Raw genomic sequence first — 26,863 nt, forward strand, 5'->3', positions numbered from 1 at the left:
CATTTTACAGACAAAAATTGATCTATGAAAAGTTTATTTGCAGAGTATCATAGAGCTATTACATGATGATTGTTATTAATATAGCTTACTGCAACCTCAACTACTGCTAATTATTAAATAAATGGTCAGTGAATGAATGGCTTTGAGATCTGCCTCTAAAGATCTGAGAACTATTTTTCATTCTATAACAAAAACAAAAACAAACTAAGACTCACGGGAAAGTGAAATTGGTAGGAATAATGCCTGGATGACTTGAATATTCAAAATAAGTTCACTGGTTGAATAGTAGGTATTACGTTTACTCCACAACAAAACACAAACTATCAAACCAAATAATCTCCCCTCTCCTCCAAAAAAAATAGCAAATATTTATGCCATTGATTAAATGTGGGAGAAGTTGAGATCAAACAAATCAAAGAAGTGTTTATTGTAGAACTTGTCAGAATTTTTACTCTGTTAATAGTTGTATTCTGAAGTGCCAAGTAAAGGTTATCATATAAATTATTGCTCAAATTAATTCCACCAAGGAACACCTTTGTAGAGTTTCATACTGGACTGATATTTTGTGGATTATATCTTCGAACATTCGAACATGGGAAAGCTTAAACGATCAGAACACTTCAAATTGCTTAGTGCATTTGTTGCTAACAAACAAATGTATAAAAACAAACTATTTTATATTTTGTGCAAATATGTTTCAGAAAATATAATCTGACCCTTGGTAGACTAATTTAATGAGCACTTTTTAACACCCGTATGTTATTTTTTTCCAAAGAAAAGAAAGTAATTTGGGAGAAATTTCCTGCATTATTCTATGCAAATGCATAAGGAATTTCTATAAAATTTTAAGAAAAAAATATTGCCTGATTAAGAAAAAAATTTAAAAAGGGCCAAAACACCAAACTCATATATTCAAAAGGGAAGAAATATTTTACTGGAGTAAAAACAACAACAACAACAACAAAAAATGATGATCAAATTACAGACCCTCAAGTTAAAGAAAAATACATTGCTAAAGATGGTAACATTTCTTCACTTTCCACACGCACATGTAGTTGAATGAAAATAAAAATTTAATACAATTGAATTTAATAAATATAAATGGATGTTTCAAAATTTAACATTATAGTCCTATAATTTATTTGGAAAAATATATAAAGATAAGAAAGATGTTTGGAAGAGAAAAAAAACAAGGAGGGCTTTTCTCTATTACATTAAACTTACTATAAACTTAGTATAAAAAAAGGCATAACAATGAAAAAATATATATACACACATATCTTACAGAGCAGAATGTCCTGAAATAGATTTTTCAGCATAAGAGATGTAATATAAAATACAGGAAAAAATTCTAATAATAGATTAAATTTCGGGGGAAAATACTCATCTGACACATAGATAAATTTATAAATGGATTCAATAGTTTAATGTTATTATAGCATTATTTTTTAAATTGCTAGGAGAAAATAAAACATGTTTATAGGAACACATAATGGTCATTCTTTTAAAGCTGAGAACCAATTCAAGATATTTAAAATATTAGACCTTACTATATATTTTAAATATCTTCACGTAAAAACAACAAAATAAAAAAAGCTACCATGTAAAATATTAACAATAGACATAATAAGAAGTTTACCATATCCTAAATATATTAGAAATACTTCTAAATAAAGAACGAAATTCCGATGTTGTTTTAGAAAAATATAATCAAGAAGAAAATTTAGTGGAAAGTTAATAGACCAAGAGATCAAGTGTTTAACCTCAATAGAAATAACTAAAATGTAAAGTTAAAAAAAAAAATTACTATTATTATGTAGACCAAATAATAAAATGACACACAAAACTACTACTAGTAGTTACCTTTTTATATTGGCACTTCAAAATTATTTTACTTTTACTTGTATATTTTCCAAATTATTTTATAATAAAATATAATTTGATTTTTATAATTATAAAATTAATAAAACATTATGTTCTAAAAGTCATGATATGTATTTTAAAGTACACACTTTGATAGTATATTAATATAATGTATTCTAGTGCTATGTACATAAGAGAATTCCCACAGTATAACAATGAATATATGAAACAAAATCCTATTTTTAAAAATATTTATTTCTTTTAAAGAGTTAAAAGAACAAATTTGGGTGAGATTATGAGTGATTTCTTATATGTTTAACTGTCTTCTGAATTTTCCGAATTTTCCATTAGGACCATTTCAGTTTAGTAGTTAGAAAACACATATTTAAATAAAGTATGCTAATTTTATTGCTATCATAAGCTTACTGGAGAGTGTGTTTTCAAGAAAGCAAAGGATGGAATATGGTATAAATATGATATTCAGCATTCCTGTATCCTCCACATAATTCATATTTATTTTTGAATTCTGACATTAGTTTTTTTAAACTACCTAGTTTCACAAAGCATCAAATTTCATTACTGATTTGCTGATACTCAGCAAATGTTAAATAATATGTACATTGCCTTGAGGGAACACTAAGAGAGACAATAAATGACAAATTTGTAGCTTTATAACAATAGTGAAGATGAGACAACATTCTCTCATTGAAACATTTGTGTCATCTGACTTTCATGTTTCTTGGAAAAATCGAAAGAAGGTTACAAGAACATAAACAAGATGAATTAAATGGGACCCAAACATGAATGAAAAACAAGTCCACGCTCCACTTGTTGAATAACCAGGATCCTCTATATTGTTCTTTACAAAACAGTAAGCAATTCCGCACAGGTTCTCCATGTCTCTTCCGTAAGTTCAAAAACTCTCTTCAAATGGTCTCCCATATATGCTTTTAAAAAAAGTAACTTTAACATCAGTAGGTACCTATAGTAGATCTTATTTAATTTTTGTTTGTTTGAGCTTCCCAAATGATTGTGGGAAAAGGTAATCCATAACTAAGAATCAAAAGGAAATAATATCCTTTAACAGTGCTTATTCGTATCAATTCATTGGAATGAAAACTAATTGTATCTGCAGCTACTTAATTACCTTCGAAAATGAATTTCACTCAACATACTCAATTGATGGAAAGAAATCATACTATCACAGTCTGCCTACAAGTATGATGAGTGATATCTCAATTTAAGGAGAAACTCCATGCATAAATATTCAATGCAAATACACAAGTATTAGGTATTCTTGGTATTCAATAACACTTGGTATTCTGTACCAAGGCGCCATATCTAAACACCACCACCACGCTTAGACTATTAGCTGTGACCAGGCAAGCAATAGACAGTTAGAACCTCAAGACAGGAAGAAATTTCCTTCAAAACACCAGTGTTCGGCTACGTCATCCAGCCTACATTTTCACCTTGCAATTATGTTGCACACGTATTCCATTTACGATGAAACATAGAGAAACTTAATTCTGAGAAGGTGAACAATAACCCTGGGGAATATCACTCACTTTCCGCAGATTGAAATGGTCTGATCACCTCCTGCCATCTCCTTGCCTTTTTCAGAGCATACATGTCTCTTTGGATCTCAGCATGCGATTCTCATTAATGGCAGCAGAGGGGGGTGCTGGAACTCTAGGTGACCAGGCTTGTGCATTAAACCAGCCGTTTGCAAACCGCCAGGCTCTCAGGCTAAGGGGGGAAAAGCGGGAATTTCCCAGTCCTAGCAATGTCTTCTGATATATAAAAAGGGAAAATAGTTACACCTTTCACTGCATCACTGTGGGAAACTAATCTGTTTTGACATACTGAGAAGTAATCTGATGTTCGTATTTATTCCAAAAAAAAAAAAAAAATCTGTATTAGCTAAAAACAAATTTCATGAATAAAACCAGGAATACATAATCAGATATGTACATCTATGAGTACGCCTGATATGTAGGGAATTAACTATTGCCCATAAACTCCTCTTTAAAGGAATCTAATTTCTATCACTTTGAAATCTTTCCCAATTCCTCTCTCTAGCACTACTAGGGACCCAGGACACAGCTGTCTCCGCGAACACATGGAAACATTATACCCAGAACACTAGCGGGCATTGATCTGACCCGCTTGTCTCATGCTTCTCCTTCCAAAAGGCCTTATAAATGATCTTGATTGAAGAGCTATTTCAATACTATTCTTGGCACAATGACAGTCACTGAAAACCTTTCTGAGCTACACAGGCTGTTTCACAACAAGCTGACACACCACCTTATTTATTTATCTCCAGTTTATGAAAAGCTAGTAGCTAAAATTCTATTTAAACCTGAGAATCACCAAATTACTCCCCTCTCCAAGCTCTTCTGGTTAGAAAAGGCATATAGAAATATACTGGGCCTTAAAAATAGCAGAAAGAAAGGGGGGGGGGTGGATCCCAAGGAAACCCTAGTGAGTGATCAGGGACTTGGAGTTACAAGTATTAAAAGAGATGAATTGCATTAACCCCTGCCCTTCCCCATTATATTCACTGCCCACTGGAAACAACAACAGAATTACTAAAATCCCACACTCTCTAATGGGATGGTAATAAAATTCAGAGGCCATTAGGGTAAAGGCAATCCATATTTTACACTGTAATAAGCTCAGGCTGAAGACGCTGCACCCCCTCAGAGATCAACAATTACCAATTTAACATGAACGAATCCACAAGCGCTTCCAAAATCGCAAAATAAACCCGAGTGAAAAGTCAAAGGTCTATTTTTTAGAACTATATGTTTTTCGGTAAAGTAAAATCATCTAACTAAATTGAAATATATGTTTCACTCTGATATTGATTTTTTTTTCTCATTCCAGAACATTTCAGAAATGAAGAATACTGTGATTGTTATGAGGTAGTCATAATTTTTTACAAATGGAATCTATTTTCTCATAGCAACTACATTCCATTTTTCAAAGAATTACTTCTCTTATTAAAAGTATTGTCTTATTCAAGAGAAAATATAAATTATGTTTAGTCATAAGAGTTTCTACAAAAGATGCATGAGTAAATAGAACACTCTTGGAGAAACAAAGAAGAGTGAGCCACCTTGACATCATCCTCAGGGAACGAAAAATTGGGACAAGGGGTTTATGTAAAAATTAAAACAGACAGAAGTCACAATCATGAACTCAAGTGATTTAATATGCATTTTGTCAGGCAGGGGGACAGCAAAATGAACAGCCATTCAATGTTCATTAGTATGACTTAAAATAATTATTATCTGATTAACATTCATATTCGATTTTGTCTAAAGAATTTCTAGCATGGCTGTAAGGCTGTTTATGTTTTGTGTAATACAGAAAGACAATGACTTGAAAAGAAATTTGATGAATACTTAAATTTTCACCAGAGATGAAGAAAATGATGTTTATTATCCATCTCTACATATTCCTCTTTTAACCTTCCACGGTATAATCTTAGAAAGTAAAATCCCTAATAATAAATTGTGATACTACCAAATACTACCAAACTATAAAATAATAGCCAGATCTCTCCTCATCCCCCATGCTAGATAGGGCATGCTGTTGTTTTTCCGGAAATCTATATTATTCTTTCTGAATAATTCCAATGCTGCTTTAATCATATAAATATGTGAAGATCATCTCCCCTTATACTTTTTATAACATATTCACTCCTTTAGACAACACTAAAAGTAAACAACAGTGAGCACGGGAGTAGATGACAAAAGCAGAAGCTAACTTAAAGTAATAATTTAAAAACACCATATCTGAATGCTCTCTCTACCACATTCCTTATCTCACCAAACTTATAATGCATTTGTTAACGAAAGGTAGTAATACATGGAATGTAGCTTGAGTCAAAACCATGAAAGATTAAAGTTGTCCACTCCTTATTTTCAAAGCCATTCTTAACTATATTTCAGGGTACTCTGAAAATAATTTTCTACTTTGAAGGTGTGGTTTAATTAAAATGGCTAACTAAAAATAAGTGAGTAAATAGAAAGGAATGGGTGCCTGCCAACTGTATGCACCAAAAGCTAAATATTCCCATCTACAGAAAAGAATAGTGTAGGAATCTCAGAAATCTCATGTCAGGGATGCGAACATAAGTCTCAGCATGTTAAAAGGAAGACTGGCAGGCACTAGGGTCTTTCAATTACAAGCAGCCAAGGAGAGCTTCGTCTCATCAAATAAGAGACCTCGAAGACCTCGTAGGAACATTTAAAAAGGGGAGTTGGAAAAGACAGCAGAAAAGTATGACTTGCTTGGAGAAGATCTTCATATAAAGTCAATATACATTTATTCTGCATCATCGTTTCTGAATCTCCAGTTCCTAGAAAAGTACCTTTCAGAGTAACCACTCAATCCACATTCACAGTGGCACCACTCAGAGATCATGAAGAGATCAGGACTGTTTCGTGAAGCAGTCCTGACAGTCAAGGTCACAGATCTTGAAACCAATCACCAGAGTGGAGAGAGGGAGACATCACTTTCAGGCTTCCGCTAAAACAAGTCCATCATAGTAATGTGATCAGAGACTAAGGAGAAAATCATAACTGAGAAGTGTACGACCCTCTTGAACTAAGAGGATAGCTCTGTTCTGGTACTTAGGGACCTGGATCTGTTTCAAGGTAGATAAGGAAAGGCAGAAGAAAGGTGACACCTGGGGCTACTTTAAACTTGTCCTCAAGTAAGACTTGAGTCAACACAAGGATATTAATCCCTCCCAGTTTCTTGGAGATATGATATCTCTTTCTTAATTAATCAATGCATTGGGATTATTTATGTATGTAAACATTCACTGAAGAGTTACTAAATAGGTTAAATAAACGTTATGCTGCCAAATATTTTACTAGGCCTCTTGCTACAGCGATGGACAAGCTAGACTTCATGGTTCCTGCCTTCGCTGAGCTGAAAAGCTATGTGGAGACGAACAATCAAACTGGCAGTTCTATCACTGAAAACACTGTTTTCATAAGGTAATATGTTGTTACAGGGTCACAGAGCGGGAGCACCTAAATGAGACTTGGGGGTGGGGGTAGGGGGTAGTCCATGAAAACTTCTTGGAGGAAGCGACATTTACGCTGAGACCTAAAGGATAAATAGGGATTAGCCAGGGGCAAGCTGGAGTATTGGAAGAAGACAAGAAGGTTGAGCACTGCAAAGGCACAGACGTGAGAGCCAGAAGAATTGAAAGGAGTTCTGTAGAGGTGGAAGGTAAAATGAAGAAACTTGAGAGAGCAGATGTGGGGGGCATGGAGGCGGACAGATAAGTGGGAGGTCTCCGCTTACACTGTATATTCCTTGAGGACAGGAGATATACTGTATCTTCCTCATTTAATACTTTGGCAGCAAAGTAAGTCGATTATTCTTTGAAAGTGCTCTACCCATATTTACCAGATACCTATTGGGTATCTTTTAGTGATAACTGAAGCTACTCTAAGTCTAAAGTTCTTTTAAAGATAACAAATGATCACACCCTAAAAATGTTTAGCAGGTGCTTTATTTCTTTAGGCAGCACAGGTTTCCGGGGGGTGGGGTGGGGGGTGGGGTGTGTGTGTGTGTGTGTGTGTAAAACTGTAATGCCTTCTTCACTGCCCCGCATCACCTTCTAGTGTCTTAATCATGACTACCCCCCTCCACATTCGTGTTTGCAGCCCTCAGATTAAGACATTATGAAGGAATGTGAGCTAAAAATGCGACCTGCTGTGGCATCAATAGACACATATAGAAATAGGTTATTGATAGACAAGTTCCAAGTGAGAGTGATATTAATGTGTGTAAGACATATTAAGTTCTAAGCCATGGCATGCGACCGCAGCTTAAGTAATAATCATTTCTCCTCAAATTCAGATGAAACCTGAAGGCTCGCTCCCATTTTTTCTTGCATGGGATAATAGGTAAGAAGCACTGGTAATTCTACTGTCAAATAGTTCACAGCTATATGCCATTATTTTCTATACTTTTTTACATGACTTTTCTAGAGAAAAAATGATACGCATGCTCAACTGTGAAGCGATTTGCTAAACTGTCAACAATTTTAACTTTATATATAAAATAAATCACAATTTGCTAATGCATTTCTCAACCTCAGAGACATTTAGTTCATAAGAACAAATAGGATGGCAACATATAAATCTTAAAATCATTCATTTCCAAGAGTTGAGGTGACTGAATTGGCAGCTAAAATAGAAATAGTATTTTGAATGTAATACTCAAGTATTCAAAAACAATTTACTGTTTTTCTCTAGTAACATTAAAAATATCTTCAAAAAAGGTTTTGAAGAATCACAAGCATATAATAAACCATAATCAAGTAATTATAGCTTGTGTTTCTTTCAAGTTTCTTGCCATGCAAAAGTTCATTTATCTAAAATTTGCTTAAAACTAATAGATTGGATTCATTTCAAGAATGAGAATAACATGACTTTTTTGTTAACACTGATTAATAATTTTAGTTCCTAATGTCATTAGTCGACTATCATCATTTTATCATTTGAAAATGGTCTCCAGAATCTCTAGGTCTCATCTAGATGTGAACGTTTGCCCATTTCTTATATTCTACTGACCTCTAGAGACTATACGCGCATGTATATAAATCACATATGCTATGTGGCTATAAACACATAAATATACACCATGAATGCCATATAGATCGAGGAGAAAAGGATCTTAACCACATACGCCCATTTCATTTTAGAAAAATATGCACAAATTGTTTACACACATTTTCAAACAAGATCTTATGTTTACACGTTTAATACTAATTGTGTTGATACGACTTTTCCTGTGTTCTCACTTGTGTAGAGTTCTAGAAAAGTGACTTTCAGAAAAATTGATCCTATATTTGCTTGTGACTTGCCCACAGTAATAGGTAATAGAGAATACAGACATGCTGGCTTGGCTATTCCATAAAGCCAGATTTATTTTGGTTGGGACTACAACACTTTATGAGAAGGCCTTCTCTCCACAGAATTATACTTGCTCTATTTCTGTTTCAATCCTCTTTCTGACCAGGGAAAGCATGTCAAGTGTAGAGGTACTTAGTGAGGGCTCAGATGGCTTTGCAATCTTTGAATCTTGTTTTTCCTCTCAATGTTTCCAATTGTTAGATACATCCATGAGTGTAATATTTAACATTAAAATAATTTCTAACTCAGGACTAGATCATGAACTCAAGAGTTATGTGTGGTTCATCTCGGCATTTCTGGTACCTACACACTGCATGTCAGATCGTAGGAAAATAATAATATCAGCTGGAAAAAAAATGCAATATTTTTCCAGGAATATAGCCATACTATATCTTACTAGGAATATACCCATTTTCTCTCTCTCAAACTCTTGATACAGATATAGATACAGATAATGATATAGATACAGATACAGAGATAGAGGTAGACATATGCATGTGTATATGTGTTTATAAAGAGAGTGGCCATACACATATGTTCATTGCATATGTCTGTATACATGTGCATATGAACATGCAGACACATATAACTGGTAAGAGTCATCTTTTACACATATAGAACTTGTAACTAGATTTGTCAATGATTTTTCTAATAGTCACCAAAGTTTTCCATTTTCAGTTTTGTATATTATATGCTACTGTTTATATCAATCACATCATCAACTGCACGTCAACATTTAAAAACCTCAAGTATGTTTCTCTTTGATAAACCTAATTTTAAGTTTAAGTGATAAGAAAACCTTTTAGTATTATGAGACTGATACCATTTTTTGCCCTTTAGTATATCTGTGTCAGCTATAGTGTATCATGTATATTTTATCACTTACGTTATATAACAGATTAATAAATAGAAACATCTTGTGAAGTTTGATTAGGCACCTAACATGCAACCAGTTAATTATAGACATGTTTGTCAAATAAGGATAGCATAAGAGAAGAGCACATTTGATTTTTTTCACTGAGTGGCAGATATAACCACGCCAAGGTTTTGAAAATATCTAAGACATTACTGATGCATAAGAAAAGAAGAGGAAATCAAATTCTGACTCCACAGCAATATCCAGTAGATGGAATTCTGTGCCCTGTTCTATAGACTTGGAAGATGGCTGGCGATGTCTGTTCCGATTCTGTGATTATAATCTTGCTGGAAAAGCCAGCTACACTTGCCACACTTTCTTCTTATCACTAGATTAAAATCGAGTTTATTGGAAATAAATTTGCTTGAAGTTTTTTAAATGTTGAGGTGCAACCGATGATGTAGTATAATAGCGGATAGTTTTCAATCCATGTTTTAAGCAAGAATTTGAATAGTAATAATGCACATGAAACAGAAATCCTTTCACCATCGGCCTAATTATGGTATCTAAGAAGCTTTAAAGTTTTCAAAGTCCTCTGGGACTCTGAAGACCTCTAGGGGGTCAAAACTTAAATATAAATAATTTTTCAAGGATTGACTGGAAGTTAGCTGGTGATTGAAATGGGATAGAGCTGGTGCTGGAGATGAACAAAGTGGAGTTTGGGCACTGATAGTCCATTTTTGTACTTAATACCAGAGGAATGTGTCAAGAGGAACCCTGATAACCCACACAAGGTACACTGGCTTGATCCAAGGGACCTCGTAAAACTCCAACTAAGCACAATATCCAACCAGTTGATTAAAAATGGTAGTTGGTCTGGATGTAGGGGAGGGAAATAATATATTCTAGAATAATGAAAGCAATTGGTTGGCATCATTCAGATTGATTTACTTTCTGCCTCTTAAACGTGTGGGTAAGATTTTGGCATATTATCAGTGATAGTAAACCATCATTTGTGAATAGAAATAGATGCCTTCCACTCCCAAAATTGAAATTCAGTCAATTAATTTTAGTGAATAGTTTCAAAAACCTAGCCACTCAGACTTTTTACATTATTAGCTCTTCTAAAGGATAATTCTGATGCCGAAATATATGCCCTCCTGACCATTAGCTAAGGTGATGATGATGAGGGAGATGACTCACATCGGGCAGTTTGAGAGAAGACAGGGGAGTCAGAGAAGAAAGCTGAATAATCCCCACGCTGGAAATTCAAACCCTAGATAATCAGGACTGCACTATATATGCAATTATGATTCTGCCCAGTTAAGAGAAATTTGTAATCCATTCAGTTTCAAACCTATAAAGTCGCATTTCTCTAAAACTTGTATTTCAGCCTCCAATGGCTTAAAAAGTTCTTCTTGCTAGATTGTCTCCAATTACAGAAATCCTTCCCAAGTACAAGGCTGCAGAAGTATATTAAACCTGTAGGATACCATGTAGCTGGCTGTTTTACAGAGCTTTACAGCACACGTGATCTCGATGCATGAGGTAATAGTACTGAAGCAATTCACTACAATCTGATAACACTATTTGTTCAGCTCACAAATGTTGTATTACATATGGAGGGGTGGTAAACTGTTTTTGAACAGAAGGTCGAAAATAGTAAGCAAAGGGAGGTACAGATACATTTATATTAACTTTAAGAATACCTCCCAACCCCAACACACACACATGTGCTCACACACCCAAGCACACACACACATGCGAGCGCAAGTGCACACAAATGCACACGTGCACATGCGCGCGCACGCACACACACACACCAGATTTCACAAGTAAACAAACACAGATTGCTAGATTTCTGGTCTACCCATCAATCATGGCGTACTGCAGTGACCACAGATGTGTGAGTCGGGAAAAGATTTGGCCAGAGCTGTCTGACAGTCAGAAAAACTGAAGTCAATGGTGAAAAGACAGAGCCAGTGCAGCCTCAACATTGGAGCTGCAACAAAATGTGGCTAGTGCCTAGCAAATAACATAATAAGAGAGTTGTAAATGTCCATTGTATTAATACACATACCTCCAGTGAACATAAGGATGTGTACATTATACATTTGTGAGTGCTGATTTTTCCAGGGTTTTCAGAACTCTTTGGAAACACGCAGAAGCAAATCAGTCAAATAAGGCAGGCTGGAGGAAACAGAAAAAAAAAAAAAAAACCCACCTACATTCAAGGTACGAAACAATAATTTCTAAGCCTTTGGGAATCTATTTTTTTCTCTTGCATTGTAATGCAGTCAAGTGTATGAGTGATGCCTTTTGTGTTTGATAATGTCAAGTGTGAATGTCATGGGCAGCCCCCCATCTCCGATGGTATTAAAATGGTGGGCAGATGAAAAGCTTGGAAAAAGTAAATGGAACAAATCAGATTAAAGTGGTTGGAGGACAAGGCAAGACACTCATCTACAGCTTGGCTTCCAGTTGTGGCTGGTGACCCTGTCCTCCCGAACAGCCTGGTTAAATCAACTTCTGAGGAAAGGGGTGGCGCTCTACTTACTTAATTGTGCTAATAATTACTTTTGCTCCTTTACATTATGAAATCTATTGAATGCAAGAAAACATTTTATACGCTAACATGTAAACTTCCATTATATAGTTACAGAAGCCTCCACAGCTGAGCTCACTAGTCAAATACGCTACGCAGCTAAGAGTTCAAGGTAAGTGAGTCAAGGTTTATAGAAAGTAACCGACACACAGGCAATTCAGGGAGGCAACGAATTCTAATTAAGGATACACCTTTTCAGAGATATGAAAACTCTTTAAAGATAAAAAAAAAAAAAATCCTAATCAATGTCAGGAAATGGAAGATGACCATAACACTAATGGATTATATCCGAATAGTATGAAAAAAATACCACACCTTGTAAGCTACAGGTCTCACCTCTGACGAATGGTGAAAGTTTTTCTTATAAAAACAAATACATACACAGAAAATCTCTGCCTAATGAGGCCATGACATCTACAGTGCATACAAGAAATTGCAATAATTATAATAGGAAGGTGTTTTTCACAGCCATTCTCCCTCCTCTGGACAGTGCTTCTCAACCTTACTGCCCATGTCTAGGTTAATGCAATGGATTATTCGGTGGCTTCCAGCCTCTACACTAGGGGTTCTTGCTGTTTTTTTAACAGCAGCCCTGAAAGAGAAAGCAATATCCCAGTAGTCACAACAGCTCCTTAAGGCCACAATTTAATAGGAGAGCAGATGGCCCCTTGGTAGGCATTTCAGCATCTCTCAGGTGGTGGGGGACACAGGACAGACCCACTATTTCACTCCTTCCCCATTCCCATACCGAGGGGCCTCCCCTAGGAGCTGCAGGATCCCATCCTTCCAGTGGTTATTAAATACCTTGACGTGACATTCAAGGCCCTTTATCATACTGGCATTAATCGTTCTTTCTGGTGTTAACTTCCCACATCATTCCTGGGTTTTTGCTAGTCAGCATTATGTTGTGTTTTCACCTTTCACCTAATTCAAAGCCTGCCATCCTCAGGATCCTCTCAGCCTGCAGTGACCTTTCCTCTTCTGTCCTCGTAAGGAAGGAGTTAACACCTGGGACATTTTAACCCGCTAGGCAATTCTCCAGGTACGGCTTGCATTTTCTGTCTTCCTAAGGTTCTCAGTGAGAGGACAGATATTTTTGTTGTTGTTACAGGAACCATTTGTCCCATTTAACTCAGAGTGCTTTGGGTATAGGCAGTGCTTGGCAGCTATAATGAAAAAAAGAACCCCTTAAGTGAGCAGTGCCCAAATCAGAAAAAAGAAAACACCTCCACCGACCAAATTACAAAGCTTTTCTTATTTAAAGATAGACAGCAATAAATAAATAAATAAATGATAAACAAACACTATGGGTCCAACACAAAAAATGTATTTGAATGAAAGAAAAAAAAAATTGGAACATCCTTACCCCCAGCAAACTTACAGTGCTAATTACAAACTAGGAGTAGCTGACACTTAATGCCTTCCAAAGATAAGCTTTTTTTCTCCCAGAAAAGAGAAATGAATGGGTGTTCAATCAAAACATCCTATGGGGCATTTCACACCTCGGAAACAAAAACTGACAAAGAAGGGCTTCCATGCAAAAGCAAAACCCACTAGAAAAGAGCTTGGGCCATGTAAGGTAAGAAAAACCGAAAGCCCCACTTCAGAGGCAGTAACCTTGTCCTATCCGTAAGTGCTTTTTTAATATCCCAGGCCCCCCTTGCATTGGGAAAAATATATATACATTTCCCCCCTTCTCTTTCACAAGTGAAATTAATTGATCATTTCCAAAAATAAATAATCCCATAGATAGAGGTCATCGGTTGCCTGAAATTGCATCAGTTTGTGTCTGGATACTAAAATCCCGGGCTCCTCTGGGACGTCTTTGTCATTTCATCAGAGTGATTACCAGCAGAGTAGTTTCGGCGTGGGTCCCCCAGCTTCCAGAGCTGATGCCTGCTCTCTGCAGTCCCGTTTTCTCCAGCAAGCCTTGTGGCTTTTGCTTTGGAAATCTGGCACTTAATATCCAATGTTAATTACATTTCCTCGTCTGAAGAAAATCCTATTGGGCTAATTTTTCAAAATCATATAATGAAAGAACTTCACCGACAAACCATGTAGGTTTCTGATTGTTTTTTTACGGATAGATCTATTAAGCACTTAATATTCAGTGGGAAAACAGTCTCAGAGCAATGAAATTCTATTACTTTAGAGGTTGCATGCTTTTAATTTCTTAATATTTCATTACATGTTGGCAACTGGTGCATATTTTTATAATGTGTTTGATCATTACTCTTCTCAGGGTATTCTATTTCAGTTCTTCCTCTGACATCATATTTGCATGTTAAAGGGTTTTAGCATTCAGGGATGAAATGTTCTGAATAGTAATGTGCAGTTAACTTGATTTTTTTTAATGGAAAACAGCAAACAGACATTATATATAGGGACTAAAGAGAACAATTTCATAATTTAAAAAATCCAACTCATTTTAATAGCTTTCTATAGAACATCATAAAAGGTAATGATTCAATGTAATTCATTAATTAGCAAATTATGCAAAATACTGTCAGCAGAGTTTGGGGAAAAGGATCTTTTTCGTTGGCTTGTATAAGTCTACTGCATTTCTTTTCTCCTGTTAGAAAAATAATAATCTTTTCTTTGCTCTTCAGCAACATCTACTGGAAAAGTCAGAAAAATGCTATTTATGTGAATCAGATAGTTTGAGTAAAGCCAGTTTTGGTTACCATCTGCTAAGAAGTGCACACTGAAAGACTATTCAGTTTACCACGGAATTGTTTCTGCCTACTTGAGTTCTAGTTCTCCAGGACAGTGATTCCATGACAATAAACAGCCAAGCTGCAACTTCAAATACATCATCTCCTCACCTTGCAGAAGTCACTTTCGTAACAAAAATCAAAATGTATATATGATGCAGACAACATATTTTTCCTGGCCCATCTTCTCAATACTTGTCACTTCTTTAAGAAATCATCATCCTTATCAGCGGCAACATAACAACACTCAATAGTTTGGTACAGTGAGAGTCAGAGAAAAGATTTTATGCAAGAAAGCTATGTAAAAACACGGATCGAATTTGCGAAGTACTACTTCAAGAGTCTGCAAAGTTTCATAAGTCGAAAAAATTAAAATATTATGTGCTGCGATTTTAAAAACCCACTTTGCTGTCACTGGCATGATTACATTGAACAGTCTACAGCAGTTTCTTTTTCCCTGGTCCATATCTTTCTCTGCTCTTTAAGCCATGATGGAAAATTAAGTGTCCCCACACCTATAGGAGGAGGCTTCCCATGGAACTTCCACTGCAGATTATCTCTTGATGATGAAGTATGATGAGACCCATAGCCTGTTTGGTCTCCACTCCCCAAAATTCAGCAGCAGCTCCTGAAGTCCTCGAAAATTGGATTCGCGGGCGGCCGCGGCCGCAACATGCCATTTAGATGACCTGGCAAACACGAGACACGCCAGAGCACGGTATTGAGGAGCAAGTCCAGTTTGGAAACTCGAGAAGAAAAAAAAATCTTATCACCAAACCAAACGCATATACAAAGTACCCTGTCATTCATGGTTGCTGAGCTCGACAACGCCACAGTGTAGCAGATCTTCCAGGACCCAACCTCCTGGAGGCATTAAAGACACCTTTCTCTATCTCATTCTGGGGAAGCATTCTTTTCACAGAATTTTGTACTTTTAATATTCAGATTGTTCACATCCAAAAAATAATCATCTAAAATTAATTCAAACATTTTAGGTAACATCCTAGATAAAAATCTGGATATAATCAGGATTTCTGTTATCCTTCAATAAAAACTCTGGCTAATTGGATTTTTTCTTTTTCTTTTTTCTTTTTGCATTCTCAAATCTTAGTTCATTCGTGCCAGCAATAAATTTTGGCAGCAGAGGCAATAAACACAAAATCACTGAAAACTGAGCTTAAAAACAAATCATCGAAACTTTAAAACGACAGCAGCAGCCACAAAAATCAGGTGCTTGGAGACTATAGTGCAATGCATTTTGTGTTTGCTCAATGTTAAAATAGATGTGAGCCTTTTAAGCTTCATCCCAAAGCTCTTTAAAGGAGAAATGCCATCAAATATAATCCACAACTCTCATTCATAGTGCACAAAAGGGACAATTCCTAAAAGCCACCTACCATGGAAGTCCACATGTATTCTGTATTTAGAGACCTAAGGCAAAGTTCTGCCTTGAGACTGATAATCATCCCCTTCATTATTGACCCGGTTAAAATCCAAAAACGCTCACCAAACAGCACCTCCGGAGTTAACTCCCATTTCAAACGGATAATTCAGTTATCCTAATTATTGACTGGACCCTTTACTAAAACGTGTCCTAACCTGATGTTTTAACTTTATATTTCATTTGGGACAACATGCAATCTCCATTTACGAAACATCAACCTGACACAGGTTAAGGAGATAGAAGCAGCATTTCATCCACAAGATCCAAACCAAACACACCCCAGCAGCCAGACTTAAATAAACTCTACCCTTGCTTAAACCTCCAGTGAAAAATTATTATAGCGCATCAGAAGTTCAGTTAGAAGAAAAATTTCAAATGCCAGCTCTCTCCCAGGGTTTAGGTCCCGGAGTTCAAAAACAGGATCAATTGGATTCTTATTTTATTTTCCCGTGAGCTGTTTAGAATTTAACGTAATGCAAAGTGCTGTTCTGATCAAAATCATCTTTCTCATCTCTCCCCTTAAATAAAACGGAGGCGAAATCGTTCAGTATAAATGCATTTACTATACAAATCTATTTTCAATTGAATTTGCTGCATGCTCTAATTCGTCAAAATTAATACAGGTACTTTCTATGTTAAACAAAAGGAAGCCGACTGAAAAATCGGCTTCTGCCGCGGATGCCTTTCTCAATTACAAAACGGTGAAAACAGAGATTTAACTAAGCCACTCAGTCAAACGCTCTTACCTGTCTCAGCTGAAGGCTTCCTTCCCTTGTTAGCGTGCAGCATCTCTAGCTCGCCCCAATCCTCACCACTGGTCTCAAATTACACCACTAAATCCACCCCCCACCCCCGCCTTTTTTCCCCCCCCTCTCTCTCTCTCTCTCTCTTTTTTTTTTTCCTTTTCCCCAGCAAGAAAATGCTTATTGAAAGTGATTAGTTTTTGTTGTCCCTTTTAGGTCCCTCCTGCGGGAAGGAACAGGGGAGCAGGGGAGCAATGTGACGCCACCTTTTAATCTTTTGTAAGAGTGAAAAGGCAGAAAAGGAACGCTCGATCAAACTGAGCTGCACACATGACTAAAACTCGCAGGAGAGGCTGCCGCTGCCTGGCGAAAGCACCGCTAGGCTTGAGTGTAAGAACAGAGAAGAGGAGCGAGTCAATGGAATGTGACAACGTATGTGCATCAAAGGCAGGAGGAGAGGGAGAACAATGAGCGAGGGGAAGACAGCAAGGAGATGGAGAGAGGGAAAGAGAGGGAGAGAGGAGAGAGAGAAGAGAGGGGGGAGGAGAGAGAGAGAGAGAGAGAGAGAGAGAGAGAGAGAGAGAGAGAGAGAGAGAGAGGAGGGAACGCAGGGAAAAGATAGAGAGGGTTTCAGGCAAAGGATTCTGAGAATAAAGCCACAGTGCAGTGTCTGGCAGCTTCTGTTTTTACCTCAGCGAGCAGATACACTGCCTCTCTCATTTAGAAACACATTCGTGCATCTTCCAGGTTTGAAAACTGAGATAATCGCAATGTGTCCCTGGGTCTGTCTGATTGGCATTTAAACTGTGCGGTGTACCTGTGATTTTAGGGGGATGCATTTAAGTGCAATTTATTTCGCATATTTATTTATGTAGGCAAAAGAAATGAAAGCTGCTAATTTCTACGGCAATTTGCAACGGAGTTTTACTGGCAGATGGAACTCTACTTATCATAACTGCTGACAAACTGCCACGGGTAAACAAAAGAAGAAACAAGTGCTTCGTCTTGATAATTGTCTTTAAAAGAAAAAAGCCCACACCAAAATATTAGCACTTGCAAAACCTGTGTTTCCTGGTTAAAGTTTGAAAGGTGGTTTCTCTCCATTAGTTTTATTAATAAAGGCAAAATAAAAGGGAGGGCAAGGTGTTTGCAGGAAAGGTGTTGGACAAGAGGCATTAAAAAAGCGAAAGCCTAAATTCTTTCTGGTTTCCCTCCAAATGTGACAACAGGCTTGCATTCTTGAATCCGGGAACAGAGTTTTTGAGTCACTATTTCTACAGACTTTTACTGCATCCTTCTGCTTTCCTGTACCATTTTATAGTAGGTTCCATTTTTAAAACGAAGTTGAAAAGAAATGATTTTCTAATTCAAACGGTTTCAAATGGTGTTTCACCAGCTTTGTTCCATTTCTGCTCATCTCCTGCCACGTGGGGGCTAGGATTACACAGTTAAATTCCCCAAATGACCTCTTTTATAAGGATGTAAATTGCTGATTCCAAGGTTAAGTATTCGGTATAAGTTAAGGCACTGGTGAAAATCACTGGTACCTTTCCGTGGTAACCTGAGGTCACACAGTAGCGAGCCAGCAAGATGAGGCTTTTGATGGACGGTCTTTTCAAAATGAAGCAATTCTGATAATGAAAGGTAAATACATGTGTCCTCCTTATAAAATATGTCATTAAAAAAAAAAAAACTAAAAATTATCACTCAGTTATTTCACTTCAGCTACCGTGTCTCTCAACAATTCAGCATGGACCCTAGGCATCTTTGGGGTTCCTGTGTGATTCGTCCGATGCAGAATAAGAAGCGGTCCATCCTGGGGCCACCTTGCTGCATCCAAAGAGAGACTGCTTGATCGTGCTCGACTCGAAGTGTCATCGGCCAGAGGGGGCTATGTTTTAAGCTTGGACCCAAATAAAGGAGTCACGACCCCCCATCCCTGCCTCCGAACCCCCAATGCGATCAAGCTGAAGGCAGAGCAGGGGACGGAGAACGCACAGGGGCGGAACAGGAAGCAGCTGGCAGGGAACGGAGAGTGAGCGCTCAGACGTGGAGGGGAACGGCGGGGACCGCGGGAAGGGTGCCCCGGTGAATCCGGGGTTCTCGGCAGACCTCTCCCGGAGTCTATTGGAAGCAGCCTTCATTAAGTGACATTATTGATATCGGTTCTAGAGTTAAAATTAACTGTATTTACGGGAGCAAGTAGACTGGGAATGTTCTGCCAATAAAAATAAAGACCCTGTTCCAAGATTACAACTATTTAGGTGCAATAAAAGCAGGGGAGGAGTCTGGAGCTTTTTGAAGAGGATCGACAAAACACAGTCAAGGCAAGATAGAAAGAAATCAAAGTGACGCAAAGCGATTTTTTTTAAAGCTGTAAGTGGTTATCGCTGTCGTTCCCTTTTTTACCTTGGTAAGGAGATGAGCACACTGAGTGGGCATTAGTTGTAGTTTGATGCATTTTACTTATTCTTAAGATATCTTACGGGGGAGAGGGCTATCTGCCAAAGATGGTCCAAATCATGATAATTATTTCTTCCTAGCATATGACTGTTACAAGACTTATTTCTCCGTGGGAGAGCTTTACGTTCATGGCCTTCCACTGAGGAGTATATGGTGATTAAGGGCTCGGTTTGGGGAACCAGGCTGCCTGGGATTCAATTCCAGCTCTACCACTCCCTCAGTATGTGAAGGTGGCCGAGGTTTTTGCCTCTTCGTGGCTGTTTCTTCATCTTAAAACAAGTATAATATTACCTGCATTATGGGGGAGGGAGGGTTCATTAAAAACAATACATGTGCTGCTGTGAGTTCCTTTCTTAGCACATAGCGAGTGCTTTATCAGTGTCAATTCCTATTATTATTAATATTATGAAATCTGCCCAACAGATTTTTGTAAATAGCTCAAATAGACAATATTTTATCGCCCTTAAAGTGAACTGTCTCTCTCAGTTGTAAAGTTTATAAATCTTGGGGTCATTCAGGGCTCCTTTCTTTCCTTTTTCTCTCATTCAATTATCAATAACTACTAAATACCACCCCCCTCACTATGACTCTTAAAGTTATTGTGTTATTTCTAGACTCCTAACACCTTCTCGATCCGAGCACTTTTGCCTGGGCTATTGCAACAATCCTTTAACTCGGCACTTCTCCATGCTGTTCCTTTCTGTCCTAAAACACACGGAGGGTGACCACATGCAGCTCCCACGCCTCCGGGGGCACTCCCAGGGTCTTACCGAATGCAACCCAAAGTGTAACTACCACTCTCCCCTTATCGAGAAAGCACCTGGAATGGAAGTGAAGGAGAGTGGCATTATTCTAGGAACGACCTTGAATCTGCTGTAATGGATAAAGCGGCTAATCTTTGGCAAACCAATACTTTACTATTAGTGCCTTGTTAGTTGTGACACTTCTCCCAACTGTCATGACACAGCTATTGAAAACAACCTTTTTAAGAGGTTTTCTTTTCTTTTCCAATTCATCCTTCACAAGCCAGAATAACCTTCTTGAAATGCCACTCTGAACAACACCTATTCCCAATAGTTATTGATCGGTCAGTTGAAAGTCTGTTGTATTTCATTATCTTATGAATCAGCTTAAAAATCAACAAAGGCCCAATGAGTGATAGTAAAAAAAGAAAATTTTTATCATCTGAAGAAATAAAGACTGTGCAGGAAAAAATGTAGGAAAAACAATTTAAAAGGTATAATAAAAGATCATATTATTTTTCTGGTCATTATAATATTTGTGGTTATTGCCAGCCTTTTAAAATCTGTAATTTGTAATTTCTTTTCTTATTCTAAGTAAGGGGTTTTTAATGAGAAAAAATAATCATTGAATAGTCACAGTTCTTTGCAGAACAAAATGCAGATTTCTGTACTCCATATTTGATCACCAACCTGTCTGTGTAAACGTTCATTCTTGCACCTCCTCACTGGAGCTCGCTGCTCCCCCAGACTGATTCACATGTATGCAACCCTTCCAAAGCTTCGCGCACAATCCTTACTCTCTCTAGAATATCCTCTTCTTCTTCGTCACAACATATTTAACTCCTATCTCTTCATCTTAGACCAAGACAAGTTCTCTATCCTCCACGGAGACTTTCTTGGCCTTCTTACATTTATAGCAATGAAATTCTTTTAATCATAGTGGCCACTCAAGCGCCCCAGGAAAGGTGACATGTCTAATACTTAGGAGCTTAGCTCTAGAATTCTTCCTGGGTCTAAATCCTGACCCTGAAATTTGCTTCCTAAATTTGGGACATCGGTCAAATCCCATTCTTCTTTCAATCTGACTCTCTTTATCTGAAAAATATTGTTATGGTGATTTACCTAGGTAATAGATGTAAAGTGATTAGTACAACAGTTAGGATACAGCTAGCACCTACACAATAAAGAGTGGTTAGCAATAATACAAGCACTTATTAAATGACCGGGATTTTTCATTGCCCCTCATTTCTAAACTTTATGACAACTCATCAAATGGTTGCTATTAGAATCATTTCACAGAAGCTGAAACAGGTTTACAAAATTACCCAATGCCACACAAAAGCCAGGATATAAACCCTTATCTTTCCACCATCTAGTTATTTTTATCAATTCTGTTCATTTACAACTTAGCTTATACCATATTGGTTTACTATTATTTCGGTTTTCAGGTTTGTGCCCTATTCTTCTAATTCTATTATAGACTAAATGAGAGCAATACTCATGTTTAAAATATCTCTGCATCTTTAGTATCTTCCATAAATCTTTATATAAAGTAGCTTGCTTACACAGTAAATGTTTGTTGACTCCTTCATCTGCACTCAGGGGAACTGAAGTTTTTAACTATATTTAAATTTGGCGACACTGTTATTTGAAGGAATGCTTTCATCATCCTTTCTATGATAACCATTATAATTATACAAAATAATATAAAAGAAAACATTACATGTGAATGAGGCCTATGGATAGAAACAAATGATGGTCTCTGCAAAAAAAAAAAAAAAAAAAAAAGCTGTACAAAAGTGATACTCATCGATTTGGTTTGGTTCCTCATATATGGCATTTATATTCTGCTTAAAGATGGGCCCCTTGGGCCACCCATTCCATGCATGGAAAAGAGGAGGTTATTACCTGAAAGTCATCCATCTAAGGTTACACAAAAAGGAAGAAATAACCAAATACCCACAGTATTCAGTCACCTTTAAATCTTCCTTTTAAAATAAATGCAATAATTATTTTCTCATTTATTTTCTATCTGGCTAGGTCTATAAAATACTAAAACAACCGAGAATAGCATAAAATATTCTGTCAACCAATATTATGTTTTTTGGTATATACGGTGTTAATGTTATTAAAGTTTCAACAAGGTGAATTAATGTTTTATTATATTATATATATGCATGTATACATACCTATTTTTATATACATATATATACGCACAAATATACATATGTATGTGCACAAGTGAAAGCAATAGAAGAAAAATGTCCTGTGTGCCTTACATAGGATGATCAATGATATCGAACACCTACTGTTTGGTATCAGTCTTTTGACATTGGCATAAACTTCATGAAGTCAGGCCATGTTGTTGTTCACTGTTGTATTTCAAGTACCTAGAGCAGTGCCTAACATACTATGTGTGTGTGCGTGCATGTGTGTGTGCACGTTTGATGAATGAGTGAACGAAGTCCCCCCAATTCTGCCTAACCTTATCTGTTTCTAGCAACTCTTTAAAATTCCCACCCAACTGGTTTATACACAGCCACATACCTTTTGTACCCTGCTACCTCCACATGTTATTTCCTATGGAATGTGTTTTGTTAAACGCATGAACAAATTTATATTTGTTCAATATAAATTTTCCTCATCCTCAAAGAGTCCTTTCTAGAGTACAGTAGCTCACGACAAATGCTAATTCTCCAGTTCCAAAGCACCCTTTGCCTGGAACATTTTATGATATATAATTTTCCAAATTAATCTTGTCCTGCCTTTGGATAGCTCATAGTGTTAGCGAACTGTTATTCTTCTAATATCTCTAAGTCACTCTTAGATTATCATGTAGGTTTGAAGTTTCCTGAAGGTTGTAGGAATGAAATGTCTTTACTTTTTCTTTGTAGAATATATATTGCTATTCATTTGAGTACTCTCTTGTACATACTGTGTGTGTGTGTGTTTAGATGCAAGATACTGACAAGTATAAAATTCTACCATTCAGAAATTATGTCAAAGAGCTTATAATATAGTCTCTGGCCTTTAGAATGCCTCTGTTCGAATACTGCTAGAATAGTGGTAAAATGTATAGAATTTTTAAAAACTTTTTCACACTTTGGGTGGTATGAAAGGCCATTTATGTACTTCAGTATGTGTGTGTGTGTGTGTGTGTATGTATATATATAAAATACTGAATCTATATTATATATAATATACATTACATATGTAATATGTAATATAGTATAAATGTAATATATTATACATACATATACATACATATATATGTGTTTGTGTGTGTGTGTGTGTGTGTGTGTATATATATATATATATAAGCAAGCATGTACTCAAAGTCAAACAGTGTTCAAGTTAGTGTAAAAATAACTCATTTCAACAAATTGAGTTTTTTTTCACAGTAGGAAGAATTAACAACTGCCCTCTGGAAAAATATTATTGTCCTCAATCATTTATACATTAGTTGGAAGTCAGTTTATGTTGACTCATGGGCAACTAGTTTTTAGAGAGAGGGTTTCTCGATTCCATATGGTCTTGTGTAGTGGTCATTTCAGGCCCAATTATATACCTACCTATTCTGGAAGGTTTGTTTTTCCTTAGAAATATCATGGGGAGAATATTGTTGGGCAAAAGGAGATTTTGTAGGAAAGATTTTTCACCTATGTAGTAGTTCTGTGTGAATTCACTGGAGATTTGGGCTATTTGAATTATTAATAAATTACTGGGTTTTGAAAAAAATTTTCTAAAATTAAAATAAGACATAACCTCTTAAGTTTCAATAAAGCCCTTAAAGTAGGCTTCTTACTTCAAAAAATGAGATAATGCAGGCCCATTTTCCTCTCTATTTCCAAAATTGCAACAAGCATATAATTAAAGGTTGGTGATATAAATAGTTGCCTGAAATTAGTTTATTGAATATTATAATTACATCAGATCTTATTTAGCCAATTAGAACAAATTATTTTGCATATGAAATTACTTACATTAATTACCATGTTCTGGCATTTTGGTTTTTGTCTGCTGAACAGAAGTTGGTTTGGTCTGCTTTGCATAGTGATTTAAACACCCCCTCAAGTAAAAACCAAAACAGCAGCCACCTAATCATAAAGTAAAAATGGAAAGCAAATCAAGAGAGAATCTCAAATTTCTGCTTTCCACAGTGGACCAGATAGAGTTGGCTTCAATGAAACTCTAAGAATTTATGTTTCTCTCCATTGAGTCGAACACAAGCGTTGGTGGACTGTTTGGTTCTTGTTACTGATGTTTTTCAATACGGAACATTTGAAAGCATCCGACCAGAAGTTGCACAATGATCACAGCCTTGAACGTATTCATCAGAAAAATATGCATTCACTGCTACAGGTTTTATTTTTACAGTAACCAGAGTCCTGCATGCACTGTTTGCCAGTTTCTTCAATACTCTTACCCATGACAATCACAAAAGCAATTCACAACCTTACTTATCTGATAGCTCTGTTTTACAATAATCTGGTTGCTATTTGTAAAATCCAGGATAAAACAGTGCAATTTCTGATGCTGAATATCTGAAAAGCTCTGGAAGCTGCTAGGGAGAGATATGCACTAAAATATGTAATGCGATGGAATTACAACAGACAGACACTCTGGAGGGTGCACACTCAAGTGCATCTCACAGCATATGACATTTAATGGTGCCACTTTCAAGATTTACAAATAAATTCTGCATTTAATCTGCCCCTACAACTCATAGTCTTTCTCGGCTCCAAATTTAACTCTTTCATTAAAAAGGAAAAAAAAAAAAAGAGTAGAACTCTCAAAAAGAATGATCAGTCAAAACGATCAGCATTGAATAACTGTCTCCAGAATGAAATGAAAGTAGGGATCTCAATTAAATAGTTTATTTCATGTGCTGTCATCTAAATCTCGAGATGCAGTCTGAAAGCAACAACATCTTTCTGATGAGAATTTAACACAAAAAAGCAGTGATTTTAACAGCTGATAAATCCTTTGTAATAAGGGAGTTAACACATACACACACGCACGCACACACGCGCGCGCGCACACACACACACACACAAACACACACGGCTTTTCCAGTGATTAGGCTATGCAGTATGAAAGAACAGTGTATCATACACTCTCTTGAAGAGCACAGATGCCAGTTAAATTTTTTTTAGGTGGAGTTTTCGTGGCTCCATATTAGTGTGAGAGAGAAGTGGGAATAACATGCACCACTGAGAGGCAGTGCAGTGCAACAGAAAATGTTACTGTATTTTAATTCCAGATCTGCCACCATCTCAGCATGTGGCTTTGGCGGAATCACTTACCCACTGTTTGCCTTCACTTCTCCATCTGCTAAATGGGACTAATAGCTCCCAGTTCCTGATAAAGATGAACCAAAAGCAATCGCATACTCATAAAGACAAAGAACCATATCCTTTCCCTACGCAGTCAGAGTCTACCTAAGATAATTCCTCCAGGGGAATAAAGAATTATATGCTGGAAGCTAAATGCTTTCCTGGAGGCTGCTGGGGTACCAATTAATAGAGTGAGGCAACAAACCACTCAATAATCCTACACTGGCTGAAGGAATTAATGCAGCTCACCTCTGTTGCGGTGAATGCAATACCGTGTACTCAGAGGATGCTCGATAAATATTAGCTGCCGATGATATTGACGGGGTGCCGTGTACAGTCACAGCACTAAGTGAATTATTAAAGTTTTGGTTGTTCAGAAAACATATTGAATAATCATTGGCAATAAAAGAATTCTATCCCTGACCTCGTTTGCTTTATTGTGATATCATCTCATGCATAATAAGAACATCACCAATTCCTGGAAACTTCATGGCCTTATCCTAGTAACTTAGGAGAATAAAAAGAAGGTCATCCTTCAGATGATATTCAAAATATAGGCACTTCTTAAAACTTCCATCGTCATCACTCTGGTGCACTGCATCGTTGCTTCTTTTCTGGATTACTGTGGAGCTTCCCGATTGTTCTCCATCACTCCCACTTTTTGGCTCTACGCTAATGACATAAAATATTCTACCATATGCGATGCTCTCCATACTGCCTCTGCGATTGCTTTTGTGACTTGCTTGGGCCAATGGGACATCGGCAAATGTCACACGAGTAAAGGGCATGATAAGCACCTGTGAACTGGGGCTTCCCCTGTTGGAAGGGTGCCGCCTCCATAGAAGAGAGCCTTGTTTCGCTTCCTGGGGGATGAAAGACCATATGGAGAGAGAGAGAGGCCTGACCATTTCCCAGAGTCCGGCCCCCACTGACCAGGGAGCTGGGTGGAACCGTGTGAGTACAGGCGACGTCAGCAGAAGAACCGCCCAGCCAGTTATAATTTGAGAAATATCACATTTTTCTTGTTCCAAGCCACCAAGTTTTGGTGTAGTTTGTTATCTAGCAATAGATAAGCAATACACCCCTCTACTAATTATTCTCAATTCTGTAATCAGAGTGATTCTTTTCATAATATAAGCTAGATGA

At 36.9% G+C, this 26,863-nt stretch overlaps 1 protein-coding gene across 10 annotated transcripts in view; it reads right to left on the reverse strand.

Moving 5' to 3' along the window:
- Positions 1–26,863, reverse strand: part of TENM2 (teneurin transmembrane protein 2) — a 2,693,686-nt gene that overhangs the window by 581,620 nt on the left and 2,085,203 nt on the right. The window contains exon 1 of one of the 10 annotated variants that reach the window (XM_036224947.1): positions 17,179–17,709. The exons of 6 other annotated variants lie outside the window; for them this stretch is intronic. In XM_036224947.1, coding sequence (XP_036080840.1) covers positions 17,179–17,221 — 43 coding nt within the window. In that variant the 5' untranslated portion in view covers positions 17,222–17,709. Of the gene's footprint in view, positions 1–17,178; positions 17,710–26,863 lie in introns of those variants that run through there. 3 more of the 10 variants (XM_036224948.1, XM_016151448.2, XM_016151450.2) reach the window with 3 other exon arrangements.

Source organism: Rousettus aegyptiacus, unplaced genomic scaffold, assembly GCF_014176215.1.
Source record: "Rousettus aegyptiacus isolate mRouAeg1 unplaced genomic scaffold, mRouAeg1.p scaffold_m13_p_7, whole genome shotgun sequence".
Classification (NCBI taxonomy): domain Eukaryota; kingdom Metazoa; phylum Chordata; class Mammalia; order Chiroptera; family Pteropodidae; genus Rousettus; species Rousettus aegyptiacus.